Genomic DNA, 13728 nt, shown 5'->3' on the forward strand with positions numbered 1-13728 from the left:
CACCTGGAATTCTCTCACCTGGAATCCTCACCTGAACTTCCCACTTGAACCTCACCTGGATTCCCTCACCTGGCCGCTCTCACCTGGAATCTCCACTGGTCCTTCTCACCTGGATGTCACCTGCAAATCCTCACCTGGACTCCTCACCTGGAACCCTCACCTGGCCCCTCCCCCCCCCCTTTGGCAGCTCAGGTGTCCCCGCACACCTGGGCAGGTGAATAAATAAAAAAATGGCGTCCGGAGCCTCCAGGTGTGAACTTTGGGGTCTCCTGTTCTTCCAGGTGTGACAGGTGTGAATCTCAGGTGTGCTCATCCCCTCCAGGTGTGGATTTTTGGGTTCCCCACCCCCTCCAGGTGTCCCAGGTGTGAATTTCGGGATGCCCCAATCCCTCCAGGTGTGAATCTCAGGTGTTCCCACCCACCCAGGTGTGGATTTTGGGAGGTTCTTGCTCTCCAGGTGTGAATTTTGGGAATCCCAAATCCCCTCAGGTGAGACAGGTGTGAATCTCAGGTGTGCTCACCCCCTCCAGGTGTGAATTTTGGGAGGTTCTTGTTTTCCAGGTGTGAATTTTGGGAATCCCCACCCCCTCCAGGTGTGACAGGTGTGAATCTCAGGTGTGCTCACCCCCTCCAGGTGTGAATTTTGGGAGGTTCTTGTTTTCCAGGTGTGAATTTTGGGAATCCCAACCCCCTCCAGGTGTGACAGGTGTGAATTTTGGGAGGTCTTTGTTCTCCAGGTGTGAATTCTGGGAATCCCCAAACCCTCCAGGTGTGACAGGTGTGAATCTCAGGTGTGCTCACCCCCTCCAGGTGTGAATTTTGGGAGGTTCTTGTTTTCCAGGTGTGAATTCGGGAGGTCTCCACCTGTCCAGGTGTGAATCTCAGGTGTCCCCAAACACCCCAGGTGTGAGTTTTGGGAATCCCAACCCCCTCCAGGTGAGACAGGTGTGAATTTCGGGAGGTCCAAACCCCTCCAGGTGTGAATTTTGGGAGGTTCTTCCTCTCCAGGTGTGAATTTTGGGAATCCCCAACCCCCTCAGGTGTGAATTTTGGGGTCCCCCACCCCTCCAGGTGTGACAGGTGTGAATTTTGGGAGGCCCAAACCCCTCCAGGTGTGAATTTTGTGGGATTTCCCCCCACACACACACCTGTCCACTGACTCCGCCCCCGCAGCTCCAGGTGAGACTCAGGTGAGACCGGCGATGACGTCATCAATGAATGATCCTTTAATGAGTGATCCAGGTGTGCCCCGCCCACCCCCAGCGCTACAGAACCGCCCGGAAAGGGGCGACAGGTGAGCACAGGTGAGCACAGGTGTGCCCCAGTTGAGCTCAGGTGTGTCCCAGGTGTGTTCAGGTGTGCCATAGGTGGGCTCAGGTGTGCCCAGGTGAGCTCAGGTGTGCCCCAGTTGAGCTCAGGTGTGTCCCAGGTGTGTTCAGGTGTGGTCAAGGGTGTCCCAGGTATGCTCAAATGAGCTCAGGTGTGCCCCAGATAAGCTCAGGTGTGCCCCAGGTGTGTTCAGGTGAGCTCAGGTGTGCCCCCAGGTGAGCCCAGGTATGTCCAAGGTGTGCCCAGATTAGTTCAGGTGTGTCCCACGTGAGCTCAGGTGTGCCCCAGGTGTGCCCAGGTGGGCTCAGGTGTGTTCATGTGAACTCAGGTGTGCCCCCGCTGAGCTCATGTGTGCCCAGGTGAGCCCCAGGTGTGCTCAGGTGTGCCCCGGGTGTGCCCAGGTAAGCTCAGGTGTGCTCCAGGTGTGTTCAGGTGTGCCCCAGGTGTGCCCAGGTAAGCTCAGGTGTGCCCAGGTGAGCCCCAGATGTGCTCAGGTGTGCCTGGGTGTGTTTAGGTGACTTCAGGTGCGCTCAAGTGTGTCCCAAATGTGCCCAGGTGTGTTCAGGTGAGCTCAGGTGTGCCCAGGTGAGCTGTCCCTGTCCCATTGTCCAAGAGGGAAAATCCAGGTCCTGGGAAGGCCCCGCCCCATCCAGGTGTGCCCATCCAGGTGTGCCCCTGCCCCATCCTGAGGCTCAGGTGTCACTGTCCAGGTGTTGCAGAATTTGGTGTCCACACCTGGCTGAGGTGCCTTCACCTGAGGCTCAGGTGTTGCTGTCCAGGTGTTCCTGCCACACCTTTTTGGGGTCCACAGGAGATTTTTGGGGTCCACACCTGTCCAGGTGTGCAGATCTGGGGTCCCCTCACCTGTGGCTCAGGTGTCGCTGTCCAGGTGTTGCAGGTGCAGCTTTTGGGGTCCACACCTGTCCAGGTGTGCAGGTCCGGGGTTCCCTCACCTGTCCAGGTGTGAGGTTTCAGGTTCCACACCTGTGCTGGGATGGAGATTCAGGGTTCCCATACCTGGGGCTCAGGTGTCACTGTCCAGGTGTTACCCTCACACCTTTTTGGGGTCCAAACTCAATGTTTGGGGTCCACACCTGTCCAGGTGTTCCTGCCACACCTTTTTGGGGTCCAAACTCAATTTTTGACATCCACACCTGTCCAGGTGTACAGTTCTGTGGCTCCTAAACATGGAGCTCAGGTGTCACTGTCCAGGTATTGCAGGTGAAGCTTTTTGGGGTCCACACCTGTGCGGGGATGGAGTTCTGGGGTTCCCATACCTGGGGTTCAGGTGTTGCAGTCCAGGTGTTACCACCACACCTTTTTGAGGTCCAAACACAATTTTTGGGTCCACACCTGTCCGGGCTCACAGGTACTGGGTCCTTCCACCTGGGACTTCATCCACGGGGCTCAGGTGCTCCAGGTGAAGACACCACACCTGTCCAGGTGTTGCAGGTGAAGCTTTTGGGTTCTTCTGAGATTTTTGGGGTCCACACCTGTGCAGGTGCGCATTTCTGGGGTTTCCACACCTGGGGCTCAGGCGTCACTGTCCAGATGTTCCTGCCAAACCTTTTTGGGGTCCAAACTCAATTTTTGGGGTCCACACCTGTCCAGGTGTGCAGATCTGTGGCTCCTAAACATGGAGCTCAGGTGTCACTGTCCAGGTGTTGCAGGTGAAGCTTTTTGGGGTCCACACCTGTGCGGGGATGGAGTTCTGGGGTTCCCATACCTGGGGCTCAGGTGTTGCAGTCCAGGTGTTACCACCACACCTTTTTGGGGTCCAAACTCAATGTTTGGGGTCCACACCTGTACAGGTATTCCTGCCACACCTTTTTGGGGTCCAAACGCAATTTTTGGGGTCCACACCTGTCCGGGCTCACAGGTACCGAGTCCTTCCACCTGGGGCTTCATCCACGGGGCTCAGGTGACACCGCCACACCTTTCCGTGCCCCTCACCTGTCCAGGTGTGAGGTTTCAGGTTCCACACCTGTGCTGGGATGGAGATTCAGGGTTTCCACACCTGGGGCTCAGGTGTCACTGTCCAGGTGTTACCACCACACCTTTCTGGGGTCCAAACTCAATGTTTGGGGTCCACACCTGTCCAGGTGTTCCTGCCACACCTTTTTGAGGTCCAAACGCAATTTTTGGGGTCCACACCTGTCCGGGCTCACAGGTACCGAGTCCTTCCACCTGGGGCTTCATCCACGGGGCTCAGGTGCTCCAGGTGAAGACACCACACCTGTCCAGGTGTGCAGTTCTGGGGTTTCCACACCTGGGGCTTAGGTGTCACTGTCCAGGTGTTACCACCACACCTTTCTGGGGTCCAAACTCAATGTTTGGGGTCCACACCTGTCCAGGTGTGCAGATTTGTGGCTCCTAAACATGGAGCTCAGGTGTTGCAGTCCAAGTGTTCCTGCCACACCTTTCTGAGGTCCAAACGCAATTTTTGGGTCCACACCTGTCCGGGCTCACAGGTACCGACTCCTTTCACCTGGGGCTTCATCCATGGGGCTCAGGTGCTCCAGGTGAAGACACCACACCTGTCCAGGTGCGCAGTTCTGGGGTTTACACACCTGGGGCTCAGGTGTCACTGTCCAGGTGTTACCACCACACCTTTCTGGGGTCCAAACTCAATGTCTGGGGTCCACACCTATACAGGTGTTCCTGCAACACCTTTTTGGGATCCACAGGAGATTTTTGGGGTCCACACCTGTCCTGGGTCATAGATCTGGGGTTCCCATACCTGGGGCTCAGGTGTCGCTGTCCAGGTGTTCCTGCCACACCTTTTTGGGGTCCAAACGCAATTTTTTGGGTCCACACCTGTCCAGGTGTGCAGATCTGTGGCTCCTAAACATGGAGCTCAGGTGTCACTGTCCAGGTGTTGCAGGTGAAGCTTTTTGGGGTCCACACCTGTGCTGGGATGGAGTTCTGGGGTTCCCACACCTGGGGCTCAGGTGTCGCTGTCCAGGTGTTACCACCACACCTTTTTGGGGTCCAAACGCAATTTTTGGGGTCCACACCTGTCCGGGCTCACAGGTACCGAGTCCTCTCACCTGGGGCTTCGTCCACGGGGCTCAGGTGACACCGCCACGCCTTTCCGTGCCCCTCACCTGCCCAGGTGACCCCTCTCAGGTGTCGCGGTGCACGCGCTGGTGCTGCAGCAGGTTGGAGGGGTGCGCGAAGCCCTTGGCGCACACGCCGCACTTGTAGGGCGTCTCGCCCGTGTGCACCTTCTCGTGCACGGCCAGGTAGGCCAGGTCCTTGAAGAACTTGTGGCAGTGGCGGCACTGGTGCGGCCGCGCGGCGCTGTGCACGCGGCGGTGCTGCAGCAGCAGCGAGGGCCGCGCGAAGGCCTTGCCGCACGCCTCGCACGCGTAGGGCCGCTCGCCCGTGTGCGCGCGCTGGTGCACGGCCAGGTAGGAGCTCTGCTTGAAGGCCTTGCCGCAGGTGCGGCAGGCGAAGGGGCGCTCGCCCGTGTGCACGCGCGCGTGCGAGGCCAGCGCGTTGCTCTGCTTGAAGGCCTTGCCGCAGAGCGCGCAGCGGAAGGGGCGGTCGCCGGTGTGCACGCGCTCGTGCACCTTGAGCGAGTGGCCGTAGGCGAAGCGCTTGCCGCAGACGCCGCAGGCGTGCGGTTTGTCGCGGCAGCCGCGGCGCCGGTGCAGCAGCAGCGCGTTGGCGGCCGGGAAGGCTTTGCCGCACTCGGAGCAGCGCAGCGGCGCCCCCTCGGAGGCGGCCAGGTGGGTGAGGGCGTGGCGCTGGCGCTCGTAGGGCGTCTTGAAGGCCTTGGCGCACCTGGCGCAGGTGAAGGGGCGGTGGCCGCTGTGGGTGCGGCGGTGCTCCTGCAGGTTGGAGGAGCGCTTGAAGCGCTTCCCGCAGAGGTCGCAGCGGTGCGGCCGCTCCTCGGTGTGCACCAGGGCGTGGCTCTTGAAGTCCGAGTGGCGCTTGAAGGTGGCGCGGCACAGGTGGCAGGTGAAGGGGCGCGCCTCGGTGTGCACCACCTGGTGGCTCAGCAGCTCCCAGGTGCGCTTGAAGCTCTTGTGGCAGGCGGGGCACTGGAAGGGTTTGTCGGCCACGATCACCTGGCGGATCTCCAGGTGGGCGGCGAGGTCCTGCTGGTCCTCGTCTTCCTCCTTACCTGCGGCGCCTTCCTCATCCTCATCATCATCATCATCCCCGTTTTGGGGCGCACCTGAGCGCCCGCCCAGCACCAGCTTGGCCGTGGAGTAGACGCCGCGCTCGTCGATGAGCTGCACGAAGGCGGGCGTGGCGGCCTCACCTGGCTCAGGGGAGGGCGGGGCTCCGGGTGGGCGGGGCCAGGGGAGCTGCAGGTGGGAGGGGCCGGGCTCGGCCAGGGGTGGGCGTGGCCGCAGGTAAAGGCGGGGCCGGCGGGAGGAGGGGCGTGTCTGGAGGGAGGCACCTGGGTGGTGGTGGTGGCCTTCATCGTCATCGTCATCGTCACCTGGATCTTCGTCGTCATCGTCACCTGGATCCTCTTCACCTGGATCTTCATCATCACCTGGATCTTCATCATCACCTGGTTCATCATCACCTGGATCTTCCTCACCTGGTTCTTCATCATCACCTGGATCTCCCTCACCTGGTTCTTCATCATCACCTGGATCTTCCTCACCTGGTTCTTCCTCACCTGGTTCTTCACCTGCTCCTTCCTCACCTGTTCCTTCTTCCTCCTCATCTCGTCCTGCTTCTTCTTCCTCACCTGGTCCTTCTTCTTCCTCCTCACCTGGCTGCTCCTCCTCCTCCTCCTCCTCCTCCTCACCTGGTTCCTCCTCCTCCTCCTCCTCACACAGGTGAGGGATCACCTGGGCAAAGGGGGAAGGGGCGTCCATGGTCGCACCTGGAAAAGGGGGTGGGGACAGGTGAGGATTTGGGGATCCCTGGGAAACTCCTGGAGCTGAATTTGGGGATCCCCTCGGGAATTCCCAGGGATGGATTTTGGGAATTCTCTGGGATGGATTTGGGGATCCCTTTGGGAATTCCCTGAGTGAGATTTGGGGATCCCTTGAGTTGAATTTTGGGATCCCTTTGGGAATGTCCTGAGTGAAATTTGGGGATCCCCCTCATGGATTTGGGGATCCCTTTGGGAATTTTCTGGGATGGATTTGGGGAACCCCAGGAATGGATTTGGGGATCCCCCTCTGGGTGGAACTTCGGGATTTGAACAATCCCAGGAAAGACCAAAAAAAATTTGGGGAATTCCAGAGAATTTGAGCGGTTCCGAAAATCCCAAAATAATCCTGGACCCCAGAATCCTAAAATCCGGGATCCCAAAATAATCTGGGATTCCATAATTTGGGATCAGAATTCCGGGAATTTCAAAGTCATTGAAGAGGCCCAAAAAGCCCCAATATCCAGGATGGGAATTCTGGGAATTCCAAGGAGGCCCCAAATCCCAAAATGTGGGATCACGATTTTGGGGAATTCTGAGGGATTCAAAGAGGCCCCAAAATCTCCAAATTCCCAATACTCCACAATCCTTAAATCTCAAAATCCCGAAAATCCCAAATCCCAAACCCCCAAAATTCCAAATCCTAAATCCCCAAAATTCCAAAATCTCAAACCCCCAAAATCCGGGATCGGAATTTTGGGAATTTTGATGTCACCACGAGGCTCCAAAATCCCAAAATTTGTGATGAGAATTCCGGGAATTCCACAGTCATTGAAGAGGCCCCAAAACCCCAAAATCTGGGATTGGAATTTTGGGAATTCTGATGCCACAGAGCCCCAAAATATCCCAAAATTTGGGATCAGAATTTTGGGAATTCTGATGGTTCCGAGCAGGCCCCCAAATCCCAAAACCTCCAAAATTCCCAAATCCCAAAAATCCCAAACCCCCAAAATCCCAAATCAAAAAACCCAAAATCTCAAAATTCCCAAATTCCCAAAACCTCAAAAATTCCCAAATCCCAAAAATCCCCAAATCCCGAAATCTGGGATCAGAACTTTGGGAATTTTGATGCCACCATCAGGCTCCAAAATCCCAAAATTTGGGATCAGAATTCCGGGAATTCCAAAGTCATTGAAAAGGCCCAAACCTCCAAAATCTGGGAGTGGAATTTTGGGAATTCTGTCGTCATGGAGGCCCAAAAAATCCCAAAATTTGGGATCAGAATTTTGGGACTTCTGATGGCTTTGAGGAGGCCCCAAAATCCCCAAATCCCCAAAATCCCAAATCCCCAAAAATTCCCAAATTCCCAGAAATCCCCAAATCCCAAAATCCCAAATTAAAAAAACCCCAAATCCCAAAATCTGGGATCGGAATTTGGGGAATTCCGATAGCTCCGAGGAGGCCCCAAAATCCCAAAATTCCAAAATCCCCAAAATCCTCAAATCCCAAAACTGCGAAACCCCAAAGCCCCAAAATCCAGGATCGGAATTCCAGGAATTTTGATGCCAACAAAGAGGCCCCAAAAATTTGGGATTTGTGAATTCCCCTGGGTTGGGATTTTGGGATTTGGGATCCCCTGAGGTGGAATTTGGGGATTTGGGAACTCCCTGGGCTGGAATTTGGGATCAGATTTGGGAATTTGGGATCAGATTTGGGAATCTGGGATCCCTCGGGATGGATTCGGGATCCTCTCGGGGATCTCCGGGATTGGGATTTGGGATCTCCAAAAAAATTCGGGATTTGGGATTCGGGATCCACTTGGGAACGGCCCCAGTCCCTCCCAGTCCATCCCAGTTTATCCCAGTTTGTCCCAATCCCATCCCAGTCCATCCCAGTTTATCCCAGTTTATCCCAATCTCATCCCAGTTTGTCCCAATCCCATCCCAGTCCATCCCAGTCCATCCCAATTCCATCCCAGTCCATCCCAGTTTATCCCAATCCCATCCCAGTTTGTCCCAGTTTATCCCAGTTTATCCCAGTTTATCCCAATCCCATCCCGGTTTATCCCAGTCCATCCCAGTTTATCCCAATCCCATCCCAGTTTATCCCAGTCCATCCCAGTCCATCCCAGTTTATCCCAGTCCATCCCAGTTTATCCCAATCTCATCCCAATCCCATCCCAGTTTGTCCCAGTCCATCCCAGTCCATCCCAGTCCATCCCAGTTTATCCCAATCCATCCCAATCCCATCCCAGTCCCTCCCAGTCCATCCCAGTTTATCCCAGTCCATCCCAGTCCATCCCAATTCCATCCCAGTTTATCCCAATTCCCTCCCAGTTTCTCACCGGGCGCCGCCGCCGCCCCCGGAGCCACTTCCGGTCGCGTTCGCGCGCGATGACGTCACCGCCGGAATGGGCGGGGCCTGAGCGGGAACTGGGAGGGGATTGGGGGAGATTGAAAAGGGAATTTTGGGGAGAAACGGAGCCCAAAATCGGGGGTTCCCGCCAAAAATCGGGGGGTTCCCGCCAAAAATCGGGAGGTTCCCGCCAAAATTTGAGATGGAACCCCGCAAAATTGGGGATTTAACACCAAAATCGGGAATTTAAACCCCAAAAATCCGGGATGTGAAACCTCGAAACTTCGGAACTGAAGGACAAAATCGGGGATTTAACTCCAAATTCGGGAACTGAACCCCAAAAATTTTGAATTTTACTCCAAAAATCGGGGATTGAACCCCTCCCCCCCCAAAAAAAAGGGATTTGAAAGCCCAAAATTGGAATATTTCACCCCAAAAATCGAGGATTTAACCCTAAAATCGGGGATTTCACCCCCAAAATCGGGAAATGAACCCCAAAAACTTGAAATTTCCTGCCAAAAATTCGGGGATTTCGCCCCAAAAATCGGGGATTGAAGCCAAAAACAATCGGGGAGTTCACCTAAAAAATTTGGGATGTAACCCCAAAAATTCGGGGATTGAACCCCAGAAATCGGGAATTTAACCCCAAAACTGGGAATTTCCGGCCAAAAATCGGGGATTTAACCCCAAAAGTTGAGGAATTTCACCAGAAAAATTGGGAATTGAAGCAAAAAAATTGGGGATTTAGCCCCAAAAATCTGAGATTTCCCCCCAAAAATCGAAGATTTAATCCCAAAATTCGGGAATTAACCCCAAGAATTGGGGATTTCACCCGAAAAATCGGGAATTTGTCCTGAAAAATGGGGGATTTCACCCCCAAAAAATCAGGGCATTGAACCCCAAAAATCGAGGATTTCACCCCCAAAAATCTGGAATTTCACCCCCAAAACCGGAGATTTAGTTGCAAAAATTCGGGGATTTCACCCCAAAAATCGGGAATTAATCCCCAAATTGTAGATTTCCCGCCAAAAATCTGATTCAAGCCCAAAAATCAGGGATTTGCCCCCCAAAATAGGGGATTAAACCCCAAAATCGGGCATTGAACCAAAAAAAAATCTGGGATTCACCCCAAAATTGGGGATTTTAACCCAAAAATCAAGAATTTTCTCCCCCAAAACCCGGAGATGAAAGGCCAAAAAAATTGGGGATTTAACCCCAAAAATTGAGGATTGAAGGCCAAAAATTGGAGATTTCACCCCAAAAATTGGGAATTCCTCCCCAAAATTAGGCATTAAACACCAAAATCGGAGATTCCAGCAAAAAATCGGGGATTCCTTCCCAATATTCGGGGATTTCAGCCCAAAACCGCATTTTCCCATCAGGGTGGGATTGCAGGATTTGGGGTCACCCCAAAAAAAGCGAATTTTAAGGAGAAAGGAATCCCAAAATCGAGGAGTTCCACCCCAAAAAGCATCTCATGACATGGATGGGATTGGGAAATTTGGGATTTAACCCCAAAAAAGAAAATTTCGGGTTTTTCACCCCAAAATTTTGATCCCGATGAGGGTGGGATTGGAGGTTTTGGGATCACTTCAAATAAAAGGGAATTTTCAGGAGAGAGGGATCCCAAAATTGGCGATTTCCCTCAAAACCCGGGGATTTAACCCCAAAAATCCGTGATTTGAAACCTCATAATCAAGAATTTCAAAAATCGAGGATTTTCCCCCAAAAATCGGGGATTTTCCAACAAAAAATGAGAATTCTCCTCAAAAAATGGGAAATTTTCCCCAAAAAATTGGGGATTAAACGCCGAAAATCGGGGATTGAAGCCCCAAAAATTGGGGATTTCAAACCCCAAAATCGAGGATTTAACCCCCAAAATCGGGGATTTTTCCCAATAAAAGCAGTTCCAGAACAGGGTGAGATTGGAGAAATTGGGATCACCCCATAAAAATTGGAATTTCGGTTTTTGACCCCAAAATTTGTGTCCTGACGAGGGTGGGATTCGAACCCAGGAATGAAGAGAAAAATGCATCAGCAAAAAAGGGAATTTTCAAGTGAGAGAGATCCCAAAATTGAGGTGTTTCCCCCAAAAACGATCTCCGGAGATTGGAGAATTTGGGATTGAAACCCTAAAAAAGCGAATTTGGGATTTTTCACCCCAAAATGCGACTTCCGACGAGGGTGGGATTCGAACCCACGCGTGCAGAGCACAATGGATTAGCAGTCCATCGCCTTAACCACTCGGCCACCTCGTCCGCGGCTGCGCGCCTGCGCCCAGCGCCCATAGGGTGCGCTAAGGGGGCGTGGTCAGCACTGGAGGCGTGGTTAGGGGCGGGGATTTGGCGTGGCTTCAGCTCCGTAAGTCACGGGTTCGAATCCCGCCCCGCCAAACACGGGAAAATCTCAATTTTCTCTTGTTTTACCCTAATTTTTTCCCATTTCCCCCCACATTTCTCCTTGTTCTTTCCTAGTTACCCCAAATTTTATTCTTCTTTATTCTTCTCTTCATTCTTTTTTTTCCCGAAATGAGAAATGAGAAATGAAATAAAAAAAAGAAAACTTAAATTTAAAATAAAGGGAAAGTGAAACAAAAAAATAGAAAAGTTAGATTTCAAAAATAAAAGTTAGATTATAAACAGAAAACTTAAAAAGGGAAAATTGAATAAAAAAGGAAATTAAATAAAAAAGGGACAATTAAAATTTAAGAAAGGAAAAATCAAATTAGAAAAGGAAAAAATAAAAAAGGGAATATTAATTAAAAAAGAAAAAAATTAATTTTAGAAAGGGGGAATTTAAAAAAAGGGGAAATTTTTAAAAAATGAACAAAAAACCGTAAAAATTAAATGAGAAATTAAAAATAAACTATTCAATAAAATTGGTGGGGAAAGCGCGGGACCGAAGCTGAGCCAGCAGGGGAGAAACCGCGAGATTTCCTATCCAGTGACGTCATCGGCAGTTAGGTTTATTAGGATTCATCCGCAGCCAAGGCGGCAGCAGCAGCAGAGTGGCGCAGCGGGAGCGTGCTGGGCCCATAACCCAGAGGTCGATGGATCGAAACCATCCTCTGCTAGCTTCAATGTTTTCCCATACTTTCGTCAAATTTTCCAATTTTTCTTAATTTTTTCTCTTTATTTTCCCTTTTCCCCTCATTTTCCACTCAATTTTCCACATTAATTTCAATTTTTTCCCTCAAATTTTGCTCTCTTTCCCCCTCATTACCTCATCAATTTTCCCCCTCATTTCCCCCTCAATTTTCCCATTTATTTTCTCGTTTTTTCCCCTCATTTCCCACTCAATTTCCCAATTTCACTTCAAATTTTTCCCTCATTTTCCCAATTTTTCCCTCATTTTCTCCTCAATTTTCCTATTTTCCACTTCATTTTCTCCTTACTTTTCCCTTTTTTCCATAATTTTCCTGGTTTTACTTCAATTTTCCCTCATTTTTTCGTCAATTTTCCACATTTTTCCTTCATTTTTCCCTCATTTTCCCCTCAATATTTCTTTTTTTTTTCCCTTTTCCCCTCATTTTCCACTCAATTTTCCAATTTCATTTCAAATTTTCCCTCATTTTTCCCATTTCTCCCTCATTTTCTCATTAATTTTCCCCTTTCCCCTCATTTTCGTTTCCCCCCTCATTTTTCCTGATTTATTCCTCAAATTTTGCATTTCTTCTGCATTTTACCCAAATTTTTCCCATTTTCCCATCAACTTTTCCATGTAATTTCAAAATTTTCCCTAATTTTCTCCATTTTTCCTTCAATTTCCCCTTTTTTTTCCAAATAATTTCTCGGTTTTTTCATCAATTTTCCCATTTCATCCTCAATTTGAGGTGAAATTTGGAGATTTTTGGGGTGGAAATCGAGGATTTGGACTGAAATTTGGACGTTTTGGGGTGGAATTTGGGGAATTTGGGCACAATTTGAGGATTTTAGGGCGAAAATTAAGTTTTGGGGTGAAATTTGACGATTTTGAGAGAAATTTCACAATTTTGGAGCAAAAGTTGAGGATTTGGTCATTTTTGGGTTCCTTCAATTTGGGGCGTGGGGTGGAAAATTGGAGAAATTTGGATTTTTGAGATTTTTTCCATTTTTAGGGGGAGGGAAATTTGGGAATTTTGGGGTTTTGCCCTTTTGGGGGAAGGAAATTTGGGATTTTTTAGGGAAAGAAATTTGGAATTTTGGCTCTTTTTTCTTTTTTGGGGGAAGGGAAATTTGGAATTTGTGGGGAGGAAAATTTGGGATTTTGGAGTTTTTCCTTTTTCCTGGAGGAGAAATTTGGGGTTTTTTTGGTTTTTTCCTTTTTAGGGAAGCAGAAATTTAAATTTTTGGGGTTTTGTTCCTTTTTAGGGAAAGAAAAATTCGGGATTTTTGGGGGTTTCCCTTTTGGGGGAGGAAAATTTGGGATTTTTGGGCAGGAAAATTTGGGAATTTTGAGTTTTTCCTTTTTTGGGGAATTTTGGGTTTTTGAATTTAGGGCGGCGCAGGGAGCGCGCGGCGCCGTGGCTTAGTTGGTTAAAGCGCCTGTCTAGTAAACAGGAGATCCTGGGTTCGAATCCCAGCGGTGCCTCCGCTCTGTCGTGACCATATCGCGACAGAACCGTCGTTATTTTATGTATTACGTCATAGTTCTTTTTCCTGATTTAATGATTTGATTTTTGACTAAACGAAAAATAAGGGGGTGAAGAAAAAGCAGGATTCCACGAGCGGAAGCGGAAATAAGTTGGGAAAAAATTTAAAATAAATAAAATGTAAAGAAACTACGTATCTTCCCTGACCGGGAATCGAACCCGGGCCGCGGCGGTGAGAGCGCCGAATCCTAACCACTAGACCACCAGGGAAGGCCGAGGGCCACTAAGCACGGGCGCCACGAGAGGCATCATAGTAAAAGTTGATTGGCTAAACCCCTCCCAAATGCCTGTCAATCAATTAGCGAAGCCAATCAGAGCGCGGTGTCCGGGTGGTCACGCCCTCTGCCTCAGATTTCCCGCCTCTCGCCCCCGGCGCTGAGGGGAGGAAATTTGGGGATTTTTGGGTTGAAATTCGGGAATTTTGGGGGAAAATTGGGGGATTTTGGGGTGTGATTCGGGAATTTGTGGGCGAAATGCGGAGATTTTGGGGGAAAATTCGGGGATTTTGCACAGAAGCCGCATGCTGTGCGCTGATTGGCTGGGATGGTATGGAGAAAGTGTCAATCAAAGT

At 50.8% G+C, this 13728-nt stretch overlaps 1 protein-coding gene and 4 non-coding genes across 5 annotated transcripts; 2 read left to right on the forward strand and 3 right to left on the reverse strand.

Moving 5' to 3' along the window:
* Window positions 1-1203: 1203 nt before the first annotated feature.
* LOC135460490 (zinc finger protein 768-like) lies at window positions 1204-8559 on the reverse strand. Its single transcript, XM_064737351.1, has 2 exons — window positions 8517-8559; window positions 1204-6181 (listed from the first exon to the last, which is right to left on the reverse strand). Exon 2 carries the CDS (start codon window positions 6171-6173, stop codon window positions 4455-4457), a length of 1719 nt encoding a protein of 572 aa, XP_064593421.1. The 5' UTR covers window positions 6174-6181; window positions 8517-8559; the 3' UTR covers window positions 1204-4454.
* Window positions 8560-10703: 2144 nt separating this feature from the next.
* Window positions 10704-10785, reverse strand: TRNAS-GCU (transfer RNA serine (anticodon GCU)). The gene has a single exon. It is a non-coding gene; the product is annotated as a tRNA-Ser (tRNA).
* Window positions 10786-11528: 743 nt separating this feature from the next.
* On the forward strand, window positions 11529-11600 carry TRNAM-CAU (transfer RNA methionine (anticodon CAU)). Its single transcript has one exon. It is a non-coding gene; the product is annotated as a tRNA-Met (tRNA).
* A 1422-nt stretch (window positions 11601-13022) lies between these two features.
* TRNAT-AGU (transfer RNA threonine (anticodon AGU)) lies at window positions 13023-13096 on the forward strand. The gene has a single exon. It is a non-coding gene; the product is annotated as a tRNA-Thr (tRNA).
* A 199-nt stretch (window positions 13097-13295) lies between these two features.
* Window positions 13296-13367, reverse strand: TRNAE-CUC (transfer RNA glutamic acid (anticodon CUC)). The gene has a single exon. It is a non-coding gene; the product is annotated as a tRNA-Glu (tRNA).
* Between the last annotated feature and the right edge of the window lie 361 nt (window positions 13368-13728).

This window comes from Zonotrichia leucophrys, unplaced genomic scaffold (assembly GCF_028769735.1).
Source record: "Zonotrichia leucophrys gambelii isolate GWCS_2022_RI unplaced genomic scaffold, RI_Zleu_2.0 Scaffold_49_388800, whole genome shotgun sequence".
NCBI lineage: Eukaryota > Metazoa > Chordata > Aves > Passeriformes > Passerellidae > Zonotrichia > Zonotrichia leucophrys.

What these genes read in the sequence shown, in the direction of transcription:
- LOC135460490 (XM_064737351.1), bottom strand. Translation starts at nt 6,173, where the DNA reads ATGGACGCCCCTTCCCCCTTTGCCCAGGTGATCCCTCACCTGTGTGAG.